General features: G+C 41.6%; 1 protein-coding gene across 5 annotated transcripts in view; it reads right to left on the minus strand.

The window, feature by feature from the left end:
* Positions 1 to 823: 823 nt before the first annotated feature.
* The window catches only part of ZBTB20 (zinc finger and BTB domain containing 20), a 34,477-nt gene continuing 22,955 nt past the window's right edge, over positions 824 to 12,345 (minus strand). For 3 of the 5 annotated variants that reach the window (XM_026082577.1, XM_026082576.1, XM_026082575.1), the window contains 2 exons: positions 6,847 to 8,454; positions 824 to 2,300 (listed from right to left, as the gene is read on the minus strand). In XM_026082577.1, coding sequence (XP_025938362.1) covers positions 1,882 to 2,300; positions 6,847 to 8,434 — 2,007 coding nt within the window. In that variant the 5' untranslated portion in view covers positions 8,435 to 8,454 and the 3' untranslated portion in view covers positions 824 to 1,881. Of the gene's footprint in view, positions 2,301 to 3,790; positions 3,861 to 5,299; positions 5,367 to 6,846; positions 8,455 to 12,345 lie in introns of those variants that run through there. The other 2 variants (XM_026082578.1, XM_026082579.1) reach the window with 2 other exon arrangements.

The raw sequence follows: 12,345 nt of genomic DNA on the forward strand, positions 1-12,345 counted from the left end.
TCTTCTCCAGTGACCAAAAAGAAGGGAAATCCTAGTTATTACACATTTCCAAAACTTTCATTATTTTTTCAAATAAGAAAAAAAGAAGGAAAAAAAAAAAGTTTATAACATCTATCACCCCAAAGGCCAAGGGAACATTGCTAGAAAATCTCTTTCTCAAAAGGAACCTTCCTTCAACAGAAATCTGAGATGGAACCAAAAAAAAGAAACAACAGAACCCAGTAAGAGCCAAAAGAGAACCACATAACTCAAAAACAAAGTAGCAGTTCAAATGATACTGCAGGATGCACAAACTCCAGTAGATAATCTCACAGATGACTTCACAGAGCCCCTCATCGACCCAGGTAATTCTTGATTCCATTAGAAAAAAAAGAGGGGGGAGAGGGAGAGAGAGAGAGAGAGAGAGAGAAAATAATACTAGAAAAGAAAATTAAGAAACATTCTTCCTCTTTTCTAAAAGAAAAATCAAAATCATCTCCCCTCCTCCCCCCTCTATCTGGAAGCAGGTTAGCTAACCTTAACAGTCTCAATTTAAAATAAAATATATATTTATATATATATTCATATATATAATAAAAGAGAAGATATTAGTGGCAGTGTATGCAAAACAAAAAAGAAGACAAAGAAAAATTACTTTTAACAATCTCACTTTTTTTGTTTTTTTACACAAATACTGTTGTAAATATATTAAAAAAATCAGCATTCTATCTGGTAAACGTCACTTTTGCCCCTCTATAAAATTTTGAATTAAAAAAGTCCCAAGAACTCTTTTTTTTTAATTTTTACTCCCCTCCCCACCCACCCTCTATTCCTCCTCCTTTCACAAGAATAAATCTTGATGCAACTTTTTTTTTTGCAAAGATTGTGGGAACTAACCCTTCTCTTGTACCTAGATCCATAGGTTGCAACCTCTGATATCTTTGATTTTCCTCTGTGTTCCTCTTTGCCTTCTATGAAAGTCCCTCTTGATTGTGCTGAGGCCCTGGGCTCAGCGAAGACACTGAATAAATTACAAAAAGCCACCGTTGCTCGTTGTCTGACTCTTCTTGGTTTCTGCTGTAAGGTGGTAGTGGTGGTATGGGAAAAGCAGTGGGGAGGGTGAGCCAGAGAGCGTGGGATGGAGCAGAATCCAGGTGAGGAACCTCTGATTCTCCTTCCTCATCCTGCAGGGACTCCACACTATCCAAGCCACACTGCCTTGCACTCCCCTCAGCCCTTTTGTGTGTGTTGTGGATGCAGGTGTGTGTGAGAAAGCAGACGTGGTGGAAACCAGCAGGGCCTTGTTTCCTCTGGTTGCTGTTCAACCAGAAGCAAAATATTCCACAGTTCTAACTGGATACTGTGAAGTCCAAAAGCGGTCAGAATTGTGAATTATGTCCATTGAAACACTGCGAACGGTGTACTTATAAAGACAGTAGGCCTTGTAGATTTTGTAATATATTTTGTTTTGTTTTTTTTGTAGTGCTCTTCACAAGTGAGAAAAAAAGAAATTGTTTTTTGTTTTTATTTTTTCTGTCTGTTTTTTTTTTGTGTTTTTTTTTGTGTTTTTTGTTTGTTTTTGTAGTAAAGAAGGGTTGTATTTAGAGGCCAGTAGCTAGAGATCCAACCAGTGGAGCTCATGAAGCACTACCTGGCCTTAAGGCCACCATCCAAGGGAGGTTGAGAAAATTATTATTCACCCAGCCTCCAGAAATGTAATGTACCAGCAGGCAAAAAACAGTTCTTCATGTAGTACAAAAACAACAAAATGAAACGAACCCAAAAAAAGGAGGAAAATAAAGGTAAAAATGAAACAAAAATCATTTCTTAAATTCTAGTGCCATAGCTTTTTTTGTTGTTTCTATTTTTTGTTCATAACAAAGAGAGAGAGAGAGATTCTACTTATCCATCTGACACATGCATCCTCATGTGGTCGTTGAAATGCTCGATTTGGTCAAACTTAGCTGGACAGACAGAGCAGACATACGTGGTCCCCTCTGTGCAGGCCACCACCCCAGCAGGGACGGCCCTCGCACCAGTGCCCGTGGCTCCAGGTGTGCCGTTGGTGGCGCTGTGCAGGGCCACATGCCTCTCCAGCAGGGTCTTGTGGGAGAACTTTTTCTTGCAGATATAGCACTCGTAGGATTTCTCCCCGCGGTGGAGGCGCATGTGCACATTAAGGGAGCTCTTCTGGGTGAAGCGCTTGTTGCAGATACTGCACTGGTATGCCCTCACGCCAGTGTGTGTCACCATGTGTTTGATTAGGTAATCCTTTAAAGAGAAGGAGCGCCAACAGATGCTGCATTGGTGGGGCTTCTCACCTGCCCATTACCAGAGAGAGAGGAAGAGAAAGAAAAACAGACAAAAAAAAGATAATAAAATTAAACCACCTCTGTATGACTCTTTGTAATAAACTAATGGTTAAGACTGACTGGGATCTCTGGAGGGATGCTCTGGCTAAGAGAGAATAATTGCATTAATAACCGTGCTTTCAATACAAAAAAGTATTTTGTGACTAGAGGTTTCACAATGCTTTCCAAATGAGGCTGTTGGTATTCCCTATTTACACACAGTAAAAAGAAGCTCAGATGATTTGTTCAAGTTCACATGGTAAGTGGTGGCAAAGACAGGACTAGAATTAGAAGGTCCTGGCTTCCGCCCCTGTGCTTCAACAACACAGCCTCTGCTGTCCCACAGGCTGAGGGAGAAGCCTGGCGTTCCTTTCTTGTCCTCATTTCTAGAAGGTCTTACTCAAGTTATGTTACCTTTAAGTGCCTCCATCTCTCTACTTGTATGCAATAAAAATATGGACAAAGCTAGCGATCTACCTGCCTTTCACAGACAGCTGACCCTTAATGCACTCTTGTCACATTGCTTTAAATTTCTCAGAAAAGAAATGCTAGAGGAATGCAAAGGAATTCTGCTCCTTATAAAAGGTTTACATTTGTTGTCCCTTTTTCTGATCAAATCTGGTAGCTGAACCATGGACAACAGTAATTAAAAGGGTGCTTCAATACACAAAATGTCTTAGGCCATCCAGCACAATGGAAATGGCAACCCAACAGATATACTTTCAGAATAATGGACATGAAATTTAAATGCTGTGACTGCCCATTAAATAAAATACCTAATCAGGTAAATCAGAGATATCTACCACATTGCCTTCCCCACCCACGGCCATTGTAAAACTGATGGCAGCAACTTGTATAAGCGAACTCTGACCCCATCCAGACAAACCAGTGACTATGAGGATGCACTGAAGAAAATATTTAGCCCATTACATACGACTGGTTTGTCCAGACTTCTCTTAATTGTTCCTCATGCTGAGACTTCTTTTGAGAGACAATGCCATAGCCTCGTATTTCATAGGATGAAGCAACATTTTCATGATACGCAGCCATATCGATAATGTAGCCAAGTCCCTGAATGCCCCATCAAAATCTCTCTTTTAATTTGTTTCCTACACTACTTGTGGTATATTTCAGGTGTGGCAATTCGTCATCGAGAGAGATGGTATCCTAGCTCTGAATCAATCAGAATAATTCTCTATTTCACTGACTGAAAAATGGTTTTCCTTTGGTCATTCTGCAATTTCCTATCTAGTGGAGATTCTTCACTTCCACAGACACCCCGCTTGCTTCTTCTTACAATCTATTTGGGACTACTTTAAACTCTGAAGAGTCAGTCTTCAGGAACCATAACGTATCTGTGGCAATATATCATTTACTCTTTGTAGAGCGAGATTACAATACGCTACTTATATCAATTTTAAGAGAAGACAATTAATATAGATTGGATGGGAAGGACCTACATTTTTATTTCCTCTGAGTCTTCATTGCTCTCTCTGAGTATTTCGCAGTTTGCAGATATGATGGTAACATCTGTGAATGAAATTCACAGGCTGTTCCTCCTTGCACCAATGATGAATTTGTCCCTACTTGGTGAAAGACACTTGGTCAAAAAAAAAAAAAAAAAAAAAGATCAAGTCCTTACTTTCTCTGCTGTGCCAACAACAGTAGTGTGGTAAGTGTAGACAGGCCAATATGCTGGACACGTGCATGTTATGTGGAAAATAATAGCGTGCTAGCTCTAATCATGCCAGATTAATGTATGAGAGACTGATTATATTTACCTTGCTCCTTTTTGCCTTAGGTGGTGTATCTCTCACAGTCTGTAATAAGATCTCTGCTCTAGACCCTGTTAAGACTATGCTATAAAGCACCCTAATTTTTGTCTATGCATATTTCAAATATACAGTGGGTTCTGGCATTCTAGCCTTAACTTCAAAACCTTACTGGGAATTCTTCTCTCTTAAGAATCTCACAACATTTTAGGTTTTCTTTTTTGAATGCAAATTTATTTGCTTCCTAAGTGAACACTGTGTTGCCTTTTCCCACTGTGGATTCTTTATTCTCCTGATTCTTCATCCTGAAGTCAAAGAAAGCATTGCTCAGTGAATTAGATGTGTACGTTCCTCCTCCTGGTTCTGTATTTCATACTTGGCTGTTTTTAGACAACAATATGGGACAGCTATTGCATATTAATCATAGTATGATATGAAGGCAATGATGAAGAAGGCAATAATGGCTTACAAGGTGCAGAGACACTGCATGCGTTCTAAAGCCAGTCTGGAGGAAGCATAGCAAAATATCAACCTCTATTATGTTTGCATCTATGTGAGGCAATAAGGGGAGGTAGGTATGTGCCTACATTGCACTGCTTTCCTTGCATAAAAAGCTAGAGTAAAGTTTTTGAAAGCATAAAAAACAGGCAGAGATTGGGAAGCCTTTAGGTTGTTGGATCCTACCTGAAGCTTTAGACTCTTCTGCAGCTTTTCTTCTGAGCCATTACAGGCAACAAGACTAATTCAAACACTTGCATCTCTCAAATCTTCCACTTTTTCCTTGGATCCTTTCCAGAGTCATTTTGCCTGGCTTCTTCTCACAGGGCTGAGCAAAGCCATTTCACTAGCCACCCTGACAGTGGGCACAGCAGTCTCCTTTCACAGGTCTGCCAAATGACCCTGCCCAGCACTGGACAAGGTCGCAGATACGCTTCTGCTGAGGCTGTACACTTAAAGGCTGTTTTCAGGAGGGTTTTTCTGAGCCCTGTCCTCTGTTGGCTAAAGCGCTATTATTTTCCAGGACATTCTAGGAGCCAATTAGTTCCTAAATGAAATCATGAGTCATTTATCTATCCAGTTGTCTCCTTCCCATTAGAAGTTCATTATTTTTGGCATTCTCAGACCCACACAAAATATTAATTCATGATTGGAGACATCTATCAATTGCCTTGGTTGAATGTATGATTAGTAGCTAGGAATAATTTAGGCCAGGTCTTTCAATATTATTCTTCATCTGACTCCAAATTCCAAATGTAGTGCACAACTGGGGAGAGAAGGGGGAGAAGCACCTAATCTCAGTGAAGTTATCTGTGAAAATGCCTTTCTAGCTTTATGAACAAGGATGAAGGCAAATATATTTGACTGTAATTTTATAGGGATATTTTTCTGAATGACACAATACTGTCTATATATTATTTTAGTTACTCATCCACAGCAGAAAGATTGAGAACTTACACAAACAGCAATCTTGGGATTCAGGATCCTTGATTATTGCAATTATATACTTTGTATTAGTCCTGAGAACTGGACTTTTTATATACGCATATGTACATGTATGTGTCTGTCTTAGATATTTCTGGAGGAATTTGTCATTTAAGTGATAGTTATACATAAATAGAAGTTAAAAGTTTATATACACACATGGAAGTGAAATCTATTTGATACAATAGAGAGGCATGCATGACTTACATTTCTCCCATACCTTAGGCAATTTCTCCAGGTTCTACTCCATATATCACAAATGGAATATTTATTTTAAGATTTGATGTTAACAAAGCCACTGTTTGGTGAGATAAATATTTATTCTATCTTTTTCCGAACTAGAATTTCTTTCTAAAGTTCAGAATAAGCTGAGGTCCAGGGCAAGCAAAATTTAGTTCTGATCCCAGGACAGCATCTCCATTTAAGATAAATCCTTGCTTTAAAGACTCATAACTTGACAAAGCTAGAAAAGGCAGTTTTGACTCAGTAGTAAATATAGTTTCCTACACTGTCTTAAAAGACCACATAGTAAAGCAGTTGCATTTTTAAACAAAAATGGTGCTTTTGTAGATGTTCTACATTTATTATTTTAAATTTTTCTCTCACTGAGCCCTAAGTTTTTGTACTCACAGCTAGTGAAACACCTGACTTACCAAGAGACAGGAGATTACAGTAATCAGCATCAGTGAAGTACAGAAAATCTTCCTGAAAAGACTCCAAATTTACTTTTCCTATAGAAAATTTTCTTTCCTATAGAAAGATGTGATATGTAGAAAACATGACAGTTCATGTAACCCCCAGGTTTGGACCTACTGCTACAACTTCATCAGTAGTCAGCTTGCCCTAAACTCATGCCAACCATCATCACATGAGCCTAAACCTCCATAACTAAAACTTAGAGCAAGGAGCCCTTCCTCAGTACACACATTCTTTTTTTAATGACTTCATTAGAGTCTTATGCTGCTTCTGCTGAATGCTTACCACTGCTTGTATGGATGCAGAACACATTTCACTCCAAGTGGAAAGAGCTTGTTTCTGCATCATGCACAGTTAGATCCCTATATGGGACCTATATATGTACACTGGGGCTCAACTTTCATGTAATAAGCTTAGGAAGTGTTCAGTGATACCAACACTCAGGATAACCTCACTATCCCTACTGTTTGTGCTGGGGGCTAGCAGGTTGGGATACAGAATATAGGTCCGTGTTTGTAAAGGGCTTTCCCTGGCTTCGCATATAAGCCGAAGGGACACACTCTTACCTGTGTGTACAAACATGTGCTTCACGTAGTTCTGCTTGGCAGTGAAAGTCTTGTTACAGAGAGTGCACTCGTAAGGCTTTTTTTCGCCCTGCCCACCTGCTGTGCTGTGGCCCGCAGACGGGGCCAGGGGCTGTGGGGCTGGCAGCTGGGCAGTAAAGGTTGACAGGCCAGGCTGAGACACTGTGACAAACTGTGTCTGTTGGCCAGCTAAGGGCTGGGGCAGGCTGAAGAGAAAAGGCTTAGGGCCACTGCCAGCAGACTGTGTGGTGAAAAGGGCAGGCAGGTAGGTGTTGCCAGCTGTGCCAATGACCTGAGTGTTGCTGGTCAGAGTCAGTGGCATCCTCAGATTGCTGGTGAGGGTTTCTGTCTGGCGTAAGTAGATCTGTGTGGTTGGCAATGGTTGGGCAACAGTTGTATTGACAGAAGGCTGCAAAGCCCCCTTTTCGGTGCTGTTATTGACTGTGAGCACTTTGCTGTCCATTTCAACGTCATTGCTTCTCTCTGGCGAGGAAGAGTTGGCATCTACATGCTGCTGCTGCTGCTGAGGCTGAGTGCCGTCAGCAGGGATGTCGGTTTGATCTGCTTGGGAAGGTTCTTGCTGCCCGTCTCGGCCCAGGCCAGCCATAAACTGCTGCTCCATGGAATCGGGCTCAGTGCCAATGGAGGAACTGACTCCCGAGTCAAAACTCTCCCCTTTGGGCTCACTCTCAGTGCCTTCTGCTTGGTCAGTGTCCTCAGTGCATTCCTCAGACTCATTGCGCTCAAGGATCTGCACCCTCTGTTGGCCATAGTAGTCATAGTCATCCTCCATCTCCTGCTTAATATGGATGTTGCCTACCAGGGTTTGAATTCGGACAGGGCGTGGTTGCTTGCGGCAGTGTGTGGTCTCTGGAGTGGTTGCAAGGTACCGCTCCATCTGCTGTGATCTCTCATGGATCCGGGTAATCCAGCTGGGGTCTTCCATGTGATGGTCCCTGGGGAGCCCCAGGGCTGTTTCGTGGTGGCTGACCACAGCCCCGCTGTAGAAGGAGCGCTCCCCGCTGCCATTTTGCATGGAACAGGCGTAGAGGGCTGAGTAGATCCTGTCCACGCTGTGCTGCGAGTGGCTCTGCAGGTAGCCAGACTCCGTGTCAGTGCTCTGCCCCGAGGTGCCTGATTCGGGTGTTCCCCTGGGTGTCTCCTGGCCAGAATCCTGAATCACCGGGTAGACCTCTCCCACATTTTGCGAGACAATCCTTGTGCACTCATCAATCACAGTCTTGATCTGCAGGATGCTGGCAGCTGTGAGGATTTGGAGGGCCTCTGACTGCGAGACCCGCAGCACCCCGCTGTACATGAAGTCAATGAGCTTTTGCACAGATTGGACTGACACCACTGAGGGGATCTCAATGTCACTGTAGCCCAGCAGCAGCTTGTCCTGGAAGAAGGGGCTGCCAGCCGCCAGCACGCAACGGTGGGCGCGTAGCATGCTCCCGTGGATTCGGACCGTCACGTCACAGAAGTGGCCACGGTTGCGCTGCTCGTTGAGGGTCTCGAGCACAGAATTGCTGAAGTTGTGAAGGTTGATGCTATGAATGCGCTCTGTCATCCCCTTGCAACTGATGTTACCTGTAGCAAAGCAGGAGACAAAGCAGAACAACAGATTGGGTCTTGTCCTCTGCAGAGCCACGTTCAAGACACTGGCTAAGGTGACTGTCCACTGGATAAACAAAACAGAGAATATTGCAAAAATCACATACAAAGGCACTGAAAAGAAGACATCACCTTTGTTAAAGATAGAAGTAAATTTCTGTCAGTCATTAGCAGTTAATGTCCAGAATTTTTGGACAAAAGGAGACAAAGACAGGTGTAGCTAGCCCAAATTCCAGTCACATTCCTGGGCGTAGGATTTCCTATCAGCTTATATGGCTTAGTGAGTCTAGAGCCAGCCAATTGTAAACACTGAGCATGTGGATTACAGCTGGATTTTAGGCTGTCTGAATGGGGACCCAAACCAGGAAAGATCAGATTCTTACTTTAATGACTCTTTACACCAAGCTGTTAGCACAAAGAGTGTATATAAAAATCTGGCCTCTATCTAGATCATGATTTTAAGGAATTTGGATCCTGGGTTTTATGATTCAGTCACTTGTATCAAAAAGTTGGCAGTGATTTTGTAAAATCCAAATCTGATTCAAGATTTGAGATTTTTGTCTGGAGTTGTGGTTTAGAACATTTGTTACCCAACAGTGACAAACAGTCCTCTATAAGAAAACAAAGCAAAAAGTTAACATGAGCTATCCCCTTCATTTTTAGCATATCCCAGGTTCTGACTGGCACCAGAATGTCATCATATAAAAACAAATGTTCTCCTGCTGTTATTTACTTGACAGAAACTGGAAAATTACAGAAATTTTCATTAAGGAAAACTTTGTCTTGGTTTGGCTGAATAACCTAAGTAAGGAACAGTTTAGAAAAGCACTTAACCAATTTGGGTATAGACCCAACAAGTCCTTCAAAATAACTTTTACAAGTGACTGAAAAGTAACTTTTCAATTTGTCAATCCAGTGTTCCCTATGTCCATCTTGCTTACTTTGGTTTTAATACTTTTTGGTTTCTCTTCTTGTTCGTTACTCATTTTCCACCTATTTAGATTTTGATGGTAGAAACTACATTTTCATCTTTAACTGTGAAGAACCTCCTGCCCCCTGAGGGCTAAATAAATAAAAACATTATTAATAATTTCTATCTCTTAGCACTTATAGTACATACATCACCTTGGTTCCCAAAGTGTACACACAGAAAAGTAATGCAAAAGTCACCACTGGTGTTACAGGTATTTTGTCAGAAACATTCCTACCAAAGCTACAGCTCCTCTTGCTGCAATTACTTGTTAATGTGTGAGAATCTAAAAGTGAAACTTGGTAGAGAAGTATGAGAAAGTTACACCAGCTTACTGTCACCATCTGTTCTAAGAGAAACATACAGAGCAAATAAATGGCATTGAAAGTGGTTTTCAAACAGGCCTTTTAACCTGACAGTAACCCTTTGACTCCAGTGCAAAGGGTGCTTTACATCTCAGACCTAGGCAGCAGCATGCTATACTCACTGCAATTTGCAGGAAACTGTGGAGTCCTCCCTCTCCCTCCTGTTCCTTCTCATTTATCCACTCCTGTCATCTTGAGCACCCTCTATTCTGGTGCTTCAAGAGAAACAACCTTGGACACAGGTGGTTATTTTAATTCTCTGAAGCAGCTGATGATAAAAGGGAAGCATAAAGGTTAGGAACTGGAAATCCTAATGGAGCCAAGCTGTCTGAAGAAGTCTGACGCAAACATATGTAAAGCAGTCAGTTTCAGAAGGGTACTAACCTCCACGTGAAATCAGAGCACTGGGGGGGATGCTCACATAGCAATAACAAGGGGCAAACCACTAACAGTATCATGGAGGTTGTAAATTACATCTGTCTTGTTCATAAACTTTGCCAGGAAACCTGAGCTTCTTTCTCTGATGAGACTGATTATAGGACTGGAAAAATGTTGTCCTAGAAACTGGGATGTATCTCACAAGGCCTTTCCTTCACAGGCATTACAGCTATTATCACCCAAAATAATGTACAGAAGAGGGTATCCCCTCCTCTTTCCCAGAGTCATTTTTCAGAGGCCTCTAGGGTGTTGCAGATGCTTCCCTTCACAACATGTCAGATCACAGAGAATTCAAAATCAATTTAAATAAAATGTGGGAGGTCTTGTTTTGAAAGGAAGAGAACTTGGGAAAAGTTTTATGCCGGTAAGGAAATAGAAAAGTGGAAGGTTAATGATGAATAGATAACACCTTTTTTAAAATCCACTATAGGCCATGGAAACTGGTTGTATAGCTCCCCGTTTCTCTGCATTTCCCTCTGAGTGATGGTCTATCAGTATGTTAGAAATCCTGCTGTCAATAAGTGCTGATCACTACTTGGTTTGCTCCTAAGGATCGCTTTTCATGCAAACAGGTCTTTTAAAAAGTGCTCCTGAAACAGGAAATGGCTTCTAACTTACATTCTGTTTTATCAAATGAGCTATTTGATCATAGAAAGAGATATGCAACCATCTAACTCAATAAACCAAATCTCCTGCCTTGCATATGTTTGGGGGGTGGGGGGAGAAATGTTCCACATGTACCAGAAGGATGCTATGGACAGGACTTTTGACTTGAGTAGGTGCAGAGAATCCTACTGCATTCCTATGCACGTTGGTAGATAAAACTAATTGCGTGAGTGGAACTCTGAGAAGTGTGTCCTTAGAACCAAATTCATCTTAAAAAGATCTGATATGTATCAAGAGACCAGCTGACGTCCCTGGGAAAGTGAATTCTACTATTTATCTGTAGATATGAAAAGCATTATGTACAGAAAAGAGGCAGGAAAAGGTTCGTCCATAAGTTTCAGCAGCCTTTCTCAGGCCCTGCCTGCAGGGAAGAGAGAGTTACAAAGCCACAATGCATTCAGTCACCAGCTTACTTGATGCAAACAGCCAGCTGGGATTAATGAAAAGATTTTTGTGTGCATTCATGAGAAAGTGATATGGATAGTTCTTCTATAGGAACTGATCTAGGATGTTAAACTCCTTGAGGTTTAGGAACTGCACTGCAAGTCACTAGAGTCACTTCATGTAAGGCAAAGAGTAAATTTTGGTTGCTTTTGCTAAAACAAAACTTTCCATTCAAAAAATACTCATTTCTTTACTTCTTCAAGTGAAATAGGAACATCTACCACTTCTTGAACCAAAAAATGACCGAACTTCACTTCTTAGGGACAAAACAAGAGGGATGGATGTAAGAGACATACAGCAAATGGTAAAAAAAAAAAGCTAATGCAGATTTTGAGGATATTTTCTCTAGGTCACCTTCCTTGACTTTCAATACTGAAAGCCATACCTATCCAAAGTACAGACAACCAAATCTTTTGCAAGATTGTCAGAGATGCTAACACACAAAACACAGGAGTATAAAAGAGCAGTAATTCTCTTTAACAAATTCCAGAGATTGGCCTGGAGCAAAATCCACTGTCCCATGCAGCTCCTCTTTCTCTCTGCAGAAAACCCTGTCCAGATCCAAGCTTTGTGGCTGTCTCTTACTTGTACATTGTTCTCACCCAAAAGTGCCAAGCCAATGCACTCCATAGAAGATGGGCTTATCAACACAGGTCTGAGTCTAAAGTAAATGCCACATTCTGATAGAGAATACTAGAGCCTTGGACAAGCCAGGGAGTGTAACAGCTCCTTACAAGACTCAGCTACCTACCCCCCCCCACACCTACTTGGCACTGGCTCAAGAAAAAGCCTGCTGTCTTGGTCTCTTCTCAAGCCTGCCCTTCTATAAAACTCAAGACAGCGGGAACCTTTCTGTGGAATTCAAGCAGTCTTTGTTAAGTGTGTCCCCCTCCCCGCCTTTTTTTTGTCCAGTAAACCTGATGTAGAGATCCCAATGGATTCATTCTGAGAAACTCCTGTAAAATGGTTTTGTCCCCTTTCTGT

The sequence above is a fragment of the Apteryx rowi genome, unplaced genomic scaffold (assembly GCF_003343035.1).
Source record: "Apteryx rowi isolate R43461 unplaced genomic scaffold, aptRow1 scaffold_581, whole genome shotgun sequence".
NCBI classification, from domain to species: domain Eukaryota; kingdom Metazoa; phylum Chordata; class Aves; order Apterygiformes; family Apterygidae; genus Apteryx; species Apteryx rowi.